At 42.8% G+C, this 14495-nt stretch overlaps 1 protein-coding gene and 1 pseudogene across 1 annotated transcript in view; both read left to right on the top strand.

Moving 5' to 3' along the window:
- The window catches only part of Wdr92 (WD repeat domain 92), a 24632-nt gene extending 15842 nt beyond the window's left edge, over positions 1–8790 (top strand). Inside the window, exons 6-8 of the mRNA XM_031342847.1 lie at positions 530–664; positions 2205–2302; positions 7372–8790. Coding sequence (XP_031198707.1) covers positions 530–664; positions 2205–2302; positions 7372–7579 — 441 coding nt within the window. The 3' untranslated portion in view covers positions 7580–8790. The remainder of the gene's footprint in view (positions 1–529; positions 665–2204; positions 2303–7371) is intronic.
- Positions 8791–12687: 3897 nt separating this feature from the next.
- Positions 12688–13699, top strand: LOC116069680 (annotated as a pseudogene).
- Positions 13700–14495: the final 796 nt, after the last annotated feature.

The raw sequence follows: 14495 nt of genomic DNA, 5'->3' as shown, positions 1-14495 counted from the left end.
CTCTCTCTCTCTCTCTCTCTCTCTCTCTCTCTCTCTCTCTCTCTCTCTCTCTCTCTCTCTTTTTTTGGTATTTTTGTGACAGGGTTTCTCTGTGTAGCCCTGTAGCCCTGGCTGTCCTGGAACTCACTCTGTAGACTAGGCTGGCCTCGAACTCAGAAATCCGCCTACCTCTGCCTCCCAAGTGCTGGGATTAAAGGCGTGCACCACCACCGCCCAGCCAGGTCTTCTCATTTTTAAGCCATTCAAATAGCTTAAAACAGCCAGCAAGGGCTGGAGAGACAGCTCAGTGGTTAAGAGCGTTGAATGCTCTTTCAGAGGACCGGGCTTTGATTCCTAGCATACGCATGGTGGCTCAGAACTGTCTGTAACTCCACTTCCAGGAAATATGACCCCCTCATCTAGCCTCCTGGGCATCAAGTGTATACCTGGTGTGCATACATGAAAGCAGGCAAAACCCATAAGCCCATACACATTATTTAAAAGTAAAGAGAGTAAGAGCCTATCAATAACAGATGCTCTCTGCTTTCAGGTGTGCAGCCTGGAGTTTGACAGAAAGGACATAAGTATGAATAAGTTAGTAGCTACATCTCTGGAGGGCAAGTTCCATGTCTTCGACGTGAGAACACAGCATCCTACCAAAGGCTTTGCTTCTGTCACAGAAAAGGTAAATAGGAGGGACCTTCTGATGCCAAGAACTTGATGAGGAAATCCTTATCTGGTGGATTCTAATAAATACATATAATTTCTGTTAATAACTTAACAATGTACTTTCCAAAAATAATATTTTCACTGTGTCATTTTATCACATTTTATTTTATATTATCATTTCCTGTAGTAAGTGAACTTACTTTAAAACACTGGATTAGAAAGTGACAGGTATTCAAGAGTGTTCTGTTTGCTTATACTTTGGCTTCTACTTGAGATAGCTTTAGTGGGAAGCATGTTTTGTTTGTAAGATTAGAAAAATAGGTAAGGAAAGAAAAACAAAGGGAAAGTAACTCGGGCTGGAGAGATGGCTTGATGGTTAAGAGCACCGACTGCTCTTCTGAAGGTCCTGAGTTCATATCCCAGCAACCACATGGTGGCTCACAACCACCTGTAATGAGATCTGATGCCCTCTTCTAGTGTGTCTGAAGACAGCTATAGTGTACTTAAATATAACAATAAATAAATCTTTAAAAAAAAAAAGGAAAATAAAGATGTCTGGAATAAAGTAGCTATAGAAAATTCATATTGAAATATCCTGTCTTACAAGAGACGGGCAGGGAATGTGACCTTCCTAAACATAGGAAGGAACGCAGCTACAGGTTGGTTGTTTCCTTAAGATTCAGGTATACAACTGCTCAGGAAACAGGTTCTACCCCAGCCCTCCCCTACTTTGATGCTATGGGATTTCGTTCATTTTTTGCAAGCCCTCATTGTGATGCTGGGGGATTTCATTCTAGCTGTCCTGGAACTCTGACAAACTAGGCTGGCCTTGAACTCAGATAGCAGCGTGTCTCTAACTCCCGGGTGCTGGGATTAAAGATACGCACGACCACCACTCAGCTGAGAGTTGCTGTTTTTATCTTTGTTTTCATTTTTATTTAGCAAAACCACTATTAGAAATTTAAAAGGATGCTGAATTTCATATATTGATTTTATATCCTGATACTTTGGTGGAAGTATTTATTAAGTTTAGTAATTTTCTGATAGAGTCTTTAGGGTCTTTTAAGTCTAACATGAGGGAGCTCTGGGATACCATGAAAAAAACTGGTCATGGAATTAAGGGAGTGGAAGAAAGAAAATACTATACCAAAAGCATATTTTCACTGAAATCATAGGCAGTTTTCTGAGTCTAGAAAAGCGATGCCCCAGCATGTCTAAGGAGCATGAAGAACAGCAAACGGGGTGAGAAGAGAAGCTTCTATTACATGTTGAGGAAAGAGTGTTGGTCACTGCAAGAGAAGATTCAGGTCACTTGCAAAGGTAGGCCATAGTACCTACTAATTTGATAGAAACATTTCGAGTCAGGAAGGCTCCAGCAGGCCCCACTGCCGACCCAGACTATACTCCTCAGCAAAACTGCTGGCTAAAATTAAAGCAGCAATAAAATGATCCTTAATAACAGCTGAAGAAAAGGTGGTTACGTGTCTTTGTTCTAGAATCTACTCTTCAGAGTTTCCATTTAGTCTTTAACCATCATGTGTGTATTGACTGACTAGGCCCATAAATCTACCGTATGGCAAGTCCGGCACCTGCCTCAAAACCGGGAGCTCTTTCTGACAACGGGAGGCGCCGGGAGTCTTCACCTCTGGAAGTAGTAAGTCTTTTTAAGTTATTTGTGGGTGTGAAGTAGGAGCTGATAATTTTTTCTTTTTTTTTTTTCCTTTAATATTTGATTAATTCAATGCCAGGATGTTTACTTTCTAGGTGTTACGTAACTAGCTTTCAAAATATTTTTTTACTCATGTATTTATTTTACATTTAATAAAAATTTGCCCTTTTGTGACACCATAAATGTATTTGTCATAGTTATGTCTCTCTATATGAGACCTACTTAGAAACATTTAGGATTTTCTATACACATACCCCCCATCAATTTGAAGTTATAGATGGGCATGTTCACACCATTAATCCCAGCACAGAGAAGATGGGGCCAAGAGGATTGCATGAGTTTGAAGCTAGCATGAACTACATAATGAGTTCCAAGACGGCCTAGGCTACAGGATATGGCCCTGTCTCGAAAAATAAACAATAAATAAAAAGAGGGAGACACTGAAGTGCTGCTAGGTTGGCCACCAGTTCAGCAGGTCTTAAACAAATCGAATGTTTGAAAACTTTAAGAATTATTCAGAAAATGGCAAGGATATTTTGAAATTAAAGTTTGGTTACTAATATGCAAAACCAGACAATAGCACTTATAGTATGGCTTGGGATTCCGAGTTTCAAACCCTTCTCTAAGCTCCTTCTAAAAGCTAAAAAGCAGGACTGCAGTCAGATAGTATGTGTTAGAGAACTGGAGCTGTTAACGGACAAGCTTGTGATTGCTTTTGATTGAAACAACATTTTAGTACACTCCATCCAGCCTTGTCTCATTGTAAATTGTGCTCACTGTCAGTAGGAAGCAGTAAAAGTGCTTTAGGTCTTCTGCGAGGCAGTTGGGTGGATAGATAATTTGATCCTGGAACCTTTGCCATTTATTCTTTCACGGTTCTAATCCAGTCTCCCTGCAGTTTACGTTTTGTCAGGCTTGTTAGCTAAGCGGTGCCTCTTCCTTGATTCCTCAGTTCTTAGCCTGCTAAAGGAAGCCAGTACCAGTTTTCCACATGTGGGCAGAGTGGGTAGATTGGTTTTTTTTTTTTACTTTATGTTAACAAGGCTGGATCAGTATGCACTTAGAAATTTGAAGTGCCCAGGATATCAAAAACTATTCTCAACAATAAAAGAACTTCTGGGGAAATCACCATCTCTGACCTCAAGCTGTACTACAGAGCAATTGTGATAAAAACTGCTTGGTATTGGTACAGTGACAGGCAGGTTGATCAGTGGAATAGAATTGAAGGTCCAGAAATTAATAATTAATCCACACACATTCGGTCACTTGATCTTTAACAAAGGAGCTAAAACCATCCACTGGAAAAAAGACAGCATTTTATACAAATGGTGCTGGTTCAACTGGCGACCAACATGCAGAAGAATGCAAATCGATCCACTCCTTTCTCCTTGTACAAAGCTCAAGTCCAAGTGGATCAGGGACCTCCACACCAAACCAGATACACTGAAACTAATAGAAGTCTATTTAAAAAAAAAAGTGGGGAAAAGTCTTAAACACATGGGCACAGGGGAAAATTTCCTGAACAGAGCACCAGTGGTTTATGCTCTAAGATCAAGAATCAACAAATGGGACCTCATAAAGTTGCAAAGCTTCTGAAGGCAAAAGACACTGTCAATAGGACAAAACGGAAACCAACAAATTGGGAAAAGATCTTTACCAACCCTATATCTGATAGAGGGCTAATATCCAATGTATACAAAGAACTCAAGAAGTTAGACTCCAGAGAACCAAATAACCCTATTTAAAATGGGGTACAGAGCTAAACAGAGAATTCTCAACTGAGGAAACTCAAATGGCTGAGAAGCACCTAAAGAAATGTTCAACATCCTTAGTCATCATGGAAATGCAAATCAAAACAACCCTGAGATTCCACCTCACACCAGTCAGAATGGCTAAGATAAAAAATTCAGATGATACCAGATGCTGGAGAGAATGTGGATAAAGAGGAACACTCCTCCGTTGCTGATGGGATTGCAAGCTGATACAACCACTCTGGAAATCAGTCTGGCGGCTCCTTGGACATAGTACTACCTGAGGACCCAGCAATACCACTCCTGGGCATATATCCAGAAGATGCTCCAACATGGAATAAGGACACATGCTCCACTATGTTTACAGCAGCCATATTTATAATAGTCAGAAGCTGGAAAAAAACCCAAAAAATCCAACAGAGGAATAAATACAGAAAATGTGGTACACTTACACAATGGAGTACTACTTCAACTATTAAAAACAATGACTTCATGAAATTTGCAGGCAAATGCATGGAACTTAAAAATATCATCATGAGTGAGGTAACTTAGTCACAAAAGAACCCACACACGGTATGTATTCACTGATAAGTGGATTAGCCCAAAAGTTCAGAATACCCAAGATTCAATTCACAGACCATATGAAGCTTAAGAAGAAGGAAGACCAAAATGTGGTTGCTTCAGTGCTTCTTAGAAGGGTAAATACTCACAGGAGGAAATCTGTAGACTAAGCGTGGAGCAGAGACTGAAGGAAAGGCCATCCAGAGACTGCCCCACCTGGGGATCCATCTCATGTGTAGCCACCAAACCCGGACACTATTATGGATGCCAGGAAGTGCTTGCTAATGGAAGCCTGATATGGCTGTCTCCTGAGAGGTTCTGCCAGAGCCTGACAGGAACAAATACAGAGGTGGATGCTCATAGCCAACTATTGAACTGAGCTCAGGGGTCCCCAATGGATGAGTTGGAGAACAGACTGAAGGAGCTGAGGGGGTTTGCAGCCCCATGGGAGGGAGCAACATGTAAACAGGCCAGAACCCTCCCTACCCACTCCATCCCCCATGGAGCTTCCATGGACTGGACTACCAACCAAAGAGCACACATGGAGGGACCCATGGCTCTAGCTGCATATATGGCAGGGGATGGCCTTGTTAGACATCAGTGGGAGGAGAGGCCCTTGGGCCTGAGGATGTTTGATGGCCCCAATGTAGGGGAATGACAGGGCAGGAAGATGGGAGTGTGGGGGGAGTACCCTCATAGAGGTAGCAGGGGTGGGTAAGATAGGAGGTTTCTGAAGGGAGACCTGGAAATGAGAAAACATTTAAGATGTAAATAAAGAAAATATCCAATTTTTTTTTTTTAAAAAAAAGATATGTTCAACATAAAAAAAAAAAAGGAAGAAATTTGAAGTGTATTTCTTGACCTTTTTCCCTCAAGATTAATCACTGTATCTTTTGTGTGTGTGTGTGTGTGTGTGTGTGTCCATGTGGAGATCCAAAGCCAACATCTGTTGTCTTTCTTGATCAGTATCCACTTTATTTGCTGACCTGGTTATGGCTAGGCCATCTGAATGGATGAGGCAGGGATGAATGTCCTCTGCCTGCCTGCCAAGGAGTGAGATCACAGGCAGCCTGGGTTTGTTTGTTTGTTTGTTTGTTTGTTTGTTTGTTTACATGGTTCTGGAAGTCCAGATCCAGTCCTCATGGTTGTGGAAGAAGCACTTTATCCAGGGAGGGATCAGCCCCACTCCCGAAGGTCACCTTAGAGTGAGCATCTATCATTCTCACAGCAGGTGACCTGTGTACTTTGTAAATGCTGCTTTGGAGCTTTGCTGCAGAGCTTCTTGTGCCAGCAGAGAGAAGTGGCTGGAATAGAACGCACTTGAGCTTGGATTGTGCTTATTGCTCTGTCTTGACAGTGCTGCTGGGCTGTCAGCATTCACAGGGCACCTCCTTGGGCATGCAGAGAGAGAATGTAGGTGAGCTTTCAGACTTTAAAAAACACACAAATGTAAAGAATCTTACATAGGTAATGTGGAGTCAGTAGAAGCAATTAGTTAGGTTTTTGTTGCATTGTTCTGGTTTTTTGAGATGGGGCCTCACTATGTAGCCCTGGCTGGCCAGCAACTGCTTTACAGATATGGCTGGCCTCCTGAGCGCTGAGATTAAAAGGTGTGCACAACTACACATGCTTTAACTAAATAACTGCAAACTTTGCTAAGAGACGTGAGGAAAGTATCACACGTGTGTGTACATGTGTGTGAACATTTTATTCCTTTTAAGTAAAATAATATGTTGGCTGTAAAAGGAAGAGAACGTATTTTCTACGTGTGGTTTCTCCATTTCTACTGTGTTTGATTGCTTTGTGCCTCTTTTTTTGTTTGTTTGTTTGTTTGTTTTTTTGAGACAGGGTTTCTCTGTATAGCACTGGCTGTCCTGGAACTCATTCTGTAGACCAGGCTGGCCTTGAACTCAGAAAATCGCCTGCTTCTGCCTCCCGGGTGTTGGGCTTAAAGGCGTGCGCCACCACTGCCCTGCCCTGATTTGTGCCTCTGGGTCTGGCTTCTGTTTTGTTGCTTGGTTGGTTGCAGGGTTTTTTCATTCACAGAGTATCATAATTGATAAGCAGTGGGTTCTGAAGGGCCCTGTGAGGAGGTGTCCCTAAGAGCCTTAAAACATGTCTGAGAGGTTAGTTCTTTTTTCCCACCTTTCAGGTCTGTATCAGGTATTATTTAGTTGATGATCTTTCCTTCTTCTTGGCTTACAATTTTGTAGTTTTAGCTGAAAAAAAAAATCAGATGTTTTTAGCATTGCTTTCTCTCTTGTGAAAGCAGTGGTTTTTAAAATGTCTCCCCAGTGACACTCCCACAGTGGATGGGCTATGGTACCAAGTCTTTTGTGGATGTGTTAAACCAGCTTTTGTAAATATTACAGCTTTTTTTCTGTTGTACACACATTGCCCAAGGTATCTAGCCATCTAAATTTAGGAAAGAATTACAACAAAAGATTATGGAGAGCCCCAAATCAGACCAACCTATAGCATTCGTATTAAAAAAGAAGCACAGGCAGATGCTGAACAGAGGGGCTGTGTAGAAGTTTGCAGGAAAAGTCAACATTGCCTGAGGTGTGTTGAACTTGGGCTGAGGATAAAATTCTGCCTTTACTCATGTAAGGTCAATATTGGAAAATCCTAAATGCTGCTTCAGCAATCAGCTGAGAACTAAAAAGTCACTGAAGCTTATACTTAAAAATACATTGGTGAATGCCAAGATTTGGCCCTTACCACTCTGCTCTTGTTTTTTAGTGAATACCCTACCCAGCGGTCAAAGAAAGATTCAGAGGGCTTGGAGATGGGAGTCGCAGGTTCCGTCAGCCTTCTGCAGAATGTGACTGTGTCTACTCAGCCCATCTCAAGCTTGGACTGGAGTCCGGACAAAAGGGGGCTCTGCGTCTGTAGTTCCTTTGACCAGATGGTGCGCGTGCTGATAGTTACAAAGCTCCAGACCATCTGACCCAAGGCTGTGAACTTGAAATTGCCCAGAGGGTTACTCACAGAATTTGAGCTTTGTTCTGCATCCTCTGGCCTCATGGAAGACGGTTGGATTTGAGTGATGAATGACAGCCACAGGCACAAAGGCAGCCAGCCTCTAGCGTCTTTGGGTGTTTGGTGGTCTGACCAGCTGCTGCTGTATGTAAAGGTACCACTCACCTGACCAGCTTTGTTCTGTTTCCCCATGTTTCTACTCAAATAAATTAGAGCTAGGAGCTGTGATATTTGTTTGTGGTGCCAGCTACTTAATAGGCTGAGGCAGGGGGATCAATATAGCCCATAAGACTAAGACTAGTTTGGGCAGCATAGTGAGACCCTGCCTTTAAATACAGTTGGATGCTGGCACTGAAGAGAAGGCTCACTGAGGAGTGCTCTTGCTGGGAACCCAAGCTTGGTTCCCAGTATCTATATCAGGTGGCTTTCAACTCCTGTAACTCCAGTTTCAGGGCATCTCATACCATTTTCTGGCTATATTGGGCAGTGGTACTCAACAGACACATGCACATTCTTAGAAATTAAAAAAAAAAAAATTGTATTTCAGTTTTAAAAAAAAATGTTTAAAGCCAAAGTCAGTAGTTGTTATTTAACTGTATTTTAACTTTGTTCTGAAAGCATAGCTCCATACTTTCTCTGTACATTGTGCTTCAGTAGGAGTCCCTTCACTTGGCCTGTAAAGTACCAGAAGAACACGGCTCAACTGGCCAGCCTGGAGAACTGTTTTTAGCAGTGTAACTGGTAAAACAGTGACTTCCAACTGTCTCTCTTTTACTCAGATTACAGGCCTTGGTTGTCTTTTGACTGTGGTAAGTGATGATGAGCCATTCACAATTAGAATGATTTTTTTTTAAGCCTTTTTGTCAAACCTTTAAAATATATTTTTAAAATAAACAGGTTTTTAAAATATGTGGAGGCATTGATTCATTTGCTTTGTTTTCCCTCTCTTCCTCCTTGTTAAATTACACCTTAGTTTCACTATTCTTGACTCTGGCCCACATCATAAGCTGAGCCTCCATATGGACTGGATTAATCATACTTGCATTAAACCTTGTGTCCCCCAGCTCAGTTCAAAGGGAGAGAGACACCTGGAACTTGCTGAGTAAATCTGCCTTAACTGGCAGAGATCTGTTTGCCTCTGTCTCTCAAGCGCTGGGATTAAAGGTATATGCCACCACACCTGGCTTTGGCTTCCTATTTATTTATTTGTTTGTTGGTTGGTTGGTTTGTTTTGAGACAAGGTTTCTCTGTGTAGCTCTGGCTGTCCTGGAACTCACTCTGTAGACCAGGCTGGCCTCGAACTCAGAAATCCACCTGACTCTGCCTCCCAAGTACTGGGATTAAAGGAGTGCACCACCACTGCCCAGCTGGCTTCCTATTTATTAGTATCCAGAGTCTGGCCCTTTAACTCACTTTAAAATTTTTGCTATTTTAAAAATATTTCTTAGTGTTTTCTAAATTTCTTTTAAACTCAAGAGTCATTAGTGTTCATGCTTACAGTATTGTCTTCTGTAAATAACATGTTGGTGATGGGGCTGGAGGGGTGACTCGTTTCTAAGAGTCATGTTGTTTCTCCAGAGGACCAATTTGGATTCCCATCATACACATCAGACAGCTCACAACCTCCCATAGCTCTAGCTGCAGGGAATCTGACACCTTTGGCCTCTGCAAGTATCCACACGCGACATGCACTCACTCATACACACACACACAGACACACACACACACACACACACACACACACACACACACAAATTACTGAAAATTAAAAACAAAGTAAAAATGAATTGTGTTAGTGTTGTGGTTTGAATGACAGTGGTCCCCACAGGCTTATATATTTGAGTCAAAAAGGAATAGCTGTTTGAAAAACTTAGGTGTGGCCTTGTTGGAGGAAGTGTGTCAATGAGGTTGGGCTTTGAAGTTTTCAGAAGCACATCCCAGGTCCAGCCTCTTTCTCCCTCTCTGCCTCTTTTAGTCTACCTGTTGCTTGTGAATCAGAATGTAACTCTAACTCGGAACTTTGCCAGCACCATGTGTGCCTCCATGTTCTCTGCCATAATGGTTATAGACTAAACCTCTGAAACTGAGCAAGCTCCCATTAAGTGCTTTCCTTTATGAGTTGCCCTGGTCTTGCCGTCTCTTCGCAGCAGTAGAATGGTGACTAAAACAGTTATGATGCCCTGCCTCCACTGTTTTCACTATTATTTCAAGAGTTTCTTGTAATAAATTGTTACTTAACCTACAGACTTGGGGCAATAGATCTGAGGAGGACAATTGTCATGACTGCTGCCTGGCAGACAATTATTTCCATTGTCCAGTGTATCAAATACCATTGCAGAACTTAGTATTCTGTAATAATGACCATCATTTACTTTGTTTAGGCATCTTTGATTAGGGCAGGCCTCCTGGGAAGCTCATCTGTGTTCTCTGCAGTGTCAGGCTGGCAGCTCTACCTAAGGCTGGTGCTTCTAATAAGGTGTGCACATAACTTAGGGGCTCATACTTGCTGTCAGCTTGGAACTTCAGCCAGACCTGAAGTACAGGGCATCACTGTATGGCCTAGCATCCCTGATTATGGCGACAGGATTTCAAGGCGAATAGCCAAGAGAAATGTATGGAAGCTATGTGTTTCTTTATGGCCAACTTCATAGTGCACTGGCATTGCTTTGGCCACACTATTGTTTGAGGCAATCATGACCACTCTTCCTAAAAGCTCAAGGACGGCAGCAGGGACATGTGGGGGAGAGGCTGTTCCCATAGAAACAGTCCAGAAACAGTGGGACCAGAACCACTGGCAAGGTATAATCTTCAAAGGCCCCCAGCTGCTTCAACCAGCTCAGATAGTGCATATTGAAGTAGTGAGCAGAAAACTAGGAGTTTGGAGCTGAGGGAGAGGGGATCGGAGTTATCAGGAGATGCAAACAGATCCTGCTACAGTAAGCCTGACAGTCAAGCATGGTCTTTTCCTGAGTTCACCCAGGGAGCAAAACTTTGGATGTGATAACCTCGCGCTTTTATAGACACTTTGGGGCTTGGGACCCAGTGCTGTCTCTTCAGGTTTTTCATTATCTGTGGATAGGTACCCAGTACTCCTTCCTGACCTTTATATCATCTGGTACAGACAAAACATAGATGTTCCACATTGTTATTTCTTCCCTTTGAACGATGTGCAGGATATTGTATGCACAGCCAATAAGAGCCCAGTGCAGTAGAGAACATGACAGGAAACTTGACCCTTTCACCTAAACTTTTTTTCTTGAAAACTCACATTTCCTTTGTATTTCTTTTAAACCCCAAATACATGTTGCAACTAGGGCAGTCAGTCCCAAGGTGGATGCAAAATGTGGGAGGAACACCATGCTTCTGGTGTCTGCATAAACCCACTAAAGAATCTTAAGGCAACTGGAGAGCACCTGCTAGCACCTGCCTTAACTCACTTCTCTTGGTGGCCTAAGTGGATGCATTTTTGCATCTTTACAGGAAAAAGTTTCCACATGAATGTCCAAGGAGTGTACAACACAGAGTGTTTATTCCCTACCTCAACCCTAGGAACAGCCAAAAAGTTTCTGATAACCACTGAGTCTTTTGGAGCCAAAATATTCAGAAATGCTCATGGGCTGTGACCTGAATCTCACCACTTGTGTCCTGGTGACATTCTGTCCTAGAAATGACAATGTGAAGCCCAACTTTAGTTTAACTGAATACCCAGGGTACACTGCCTCCTCATGGGTGATATTTCCATTACAGACCTTTGATTACAAAAAGACCTTTGATTTTTTTTAACCTTTCAAATCCAGCTGGGAAAAACTGCACTGTTTAATTCCAAGAAAACACCCAAAACAAATTGAACCCCAAGAAACACTATGCTAAGGAGGATCTCTCCCTAAAATACAAACTCATGGAAAAGGCACATAACATTTGTGCTTGTTCTGCTGCAATGAAATCAGGAAAAAAAGTTGTATCTTTGCCATATAGAGCCAGCCTGATGTCTAGCACCACGAATGGGTTCTTCCCAGGGAAAAGGTTTGTCCTGGTCTCTAAATCAAGTAATTGTTTTACAAAATAAATATCATATTCTTTCATCCCCCTCACTACTCTTTTACCGGGAAGTTCTGATTTTTGTAAAGTGTCTTTAATTGAGGACTTATTCACACCATCAGTTGCCTTCCTGAAGGATGCTGGGATTTCTCCCCATCTTCCTTGCTCCAGATTTACATGGGAAAGATTTACATCTCAATTCCTCACTAGCAAGCTTGATTAAAAGCCCCCAACTTGCCCTGAGCTCTATTGACCTTCCAGCTCAGATGAAACCCATTAAACAGCCGTGTAGTCAGGACACAGTTCTCCCTCCCACAGGAAGCTGAAGACACTCACTTCGGTACCACATCTTCTTCATTGTTCCTTGTTTATCTTGGCTCAGCACCTCATCATTGGTTGTCAGCTCTGGAAGATGCCTCAGAGATACTCCCTCCAATTCGTTTGTCTGGAGATAGACTGACCCCGGATCTAAATCTCATGGTTTCCCTGAAAGCCTTCATTATTCCGAGGTGTCCTTCAGCCCTGAGAATAGAGGAACCTCTTGGTTTAAATAGGTAGAATTTGAGAACAGCTGCACAAGCAAGACCAGCTCATTGGCAATGAGGGGAGGCGAGTGAGCCAGGTAGCAACAGGAGCAGAGCCCTGGCTCTCTCCACCAGCAGATAAGAAGGTGTCTGATCTGCTGATCCCTTATCTGATAGGAGATATCATTTACACTCAGGGGTGTTCGTTCTTGTAATAAGGAGGTTTGGATCCTGTTAACTCCTGATTTGACCCACACCTGACTCAAGCAAGGCTCTGGAACAATGCTCCAACATAAAGCTGTGACTCCCCAGGGACGGGGACTCTGGATTCCCAAGCTATCACAATGCACAGCCCTGAGAAGACAGACCAAGGAGGGCCCCAGGAGCTACAGTCTATCGAAGGACCAAGGCCTGAAGGAAACTTCCGGGTCTGCTCAGTGACCTGTCTTAGACAGGAGAAATGACAAAGCTTCACACTCTTTTTTGTGTGTGTTTAGGTTACTGAAGCTGAGGATGCCACAAAGGAGTCAAATCAGAGGGAAACTGCTAGCCTGTCTCTAGAGAGACTTGATAAGAATGTCTTCTGTCCTCTTTCTTTCTGGTGCAGGAGCCTGGAGACAACATTTGGAAATGTCACCTCGCAAGGGGAAGGAAAAGAAGGAAGAGCAGGTCATCAGCCTTGGGCCTCAGGTGGCTGAAGGACAGAATATATTCGGTGTCTGCCACATCTTAGCATCCTTCAATGATACTTTGTCCATGTTACCGATCTTTCTGTCAAGGAAACCATCTGCCGAGTGACTGGAGAAATGAAGGTAAAGGCTGACCGAGATGAGTCCTCTCTGTATGCAGCCATGTTGGCTGCCCAGGATGTGGCCCAGAGGTGCAAGGATCTGGGCATCACTGCCTGGCATATCAAACTCTGGGCCACAGGAGGAAACAGGACCAAGACCCATGGACCTGGAGCCCAGTCAGCCCTCAGAGCTCTTGCTGGGATGAAGATTCAGCGGATTGAGGATGTCACCCCCATCCCCTCTGACTGCACTCGAAGGAAGGGGGGTCGTCATGGTCACCATCTGTGAACAGGACTTCTCAAATTCTTTTCTGTTAATAAATTGCTTTGTGTAAGCTAAAAAAAAAAAAAAAAAAAAAAAAAAAAGATTGTTTTCCGTAAAGATAATTCATGGTTTAGACTTGGTCCCGTGACAGGGAGGTGCTATGGCATTTTGAGATAGTGTAGCAGGGACCCCAAAAGAGTAGTAGACTGTCCAGAGTGTGAATGTGTCCAGGGAGCTGAGTGCTCACAGTGAGAGCAGCCTGAAGCCTTTGGCACTAGGAAAGGCAAGAGCCTCCCAATCCTGATAATTTAGCTCACACACAATTTATACTTGGAGTTTCTGCTTTTGTTTCATCTTTTCTATAAGGAATAACGATCCTACTGGAAAGGTTGAAGCAAAGTAAGATTTTGCATTGCCTTAGTTCTGACTAAAGCTACTACACTAATCTGTGTTTTTATTGACTTCACTCTCCCAGCTTTTTGGTCAGGTGACAAGCAATAGGACTCCTAATAGTATAGAACGTGGGCCTGAAATCACTGGGGCATGCCCTCCAAAAGCACTGTGGGGCTCTAGTCTCCTCCCTACCCTCTTCTCTTGCTTCCTAGACTACAATGTGTACTGTTTTCTTCATCATATGCTCCACTGCAACATGCGGCCACTGCCAGAAGCATGAAACAATAGGGCCACCGACTTACAGTCTTTACCGTCTAAACTGTGAGCCAAAGTAAACTTTTTTACTTCATAAGTAGACTGTATCGTGTATTTTGTTATATTGATAGAGAGCTAACTAACACATGCAGGCTGTCTCTGTTATGGCCATGTACCAGCCATTGAGAGCTGTGGATTTTGAACTTTGTCTGATGGGTATGAATACTGTAGCCCAATTCTTGTGTTTTCTTGTACAGAGAGGAAAACAACTTTATTCAAGAAAGTTACCTTATCCACAGCTATCCTGACATTATCTAGGGAATGGTCCTGGGATACTCCCCGTCTGTCTGTGTCCCATAGGTAAAATGCTGCAGTATTTGCATGGAATCTACCTGGCTCTTTTTTACGTATTTTAAATCATCTCTAGATTACTTGGAATACTAATACAATGTGGATGCTACATAGGCAGTTGTGTAGTAAATAACAAGATAGAGAGCCTATAGATGCTTTGGCCAAATGTACCAGCTGGAAGAATTTGGATTTTTAATCTGTCTGGACTCAGACAAAATCTGCCAGGCTATAAAGAAGTATCTGCCTTCCCCAAAGCTAGCCAGTTCTT

Source organism: Mastomys coucha, unplaced genomic scaffold, assembly GCF_008632895.1.
Source record: "Mastomys coucha isolate ucsf_1 unplaced genomic scaffold, UCSF_Mcou_1 pScaffold22, whole genome shotgun sequence".
NCBI classification, from domain to species: domain Eukaryota; kingdom Metazoa; phylum Chordata; class Mammalia; order Rodentia; family Muridae; genus Mastomys; species Mastomys coucha.
The sequence above is the reverse complement of the archived record's forward strand: the minus strand, read 5'-3'. Positions and strand labels throughout refer to the sequence as shown.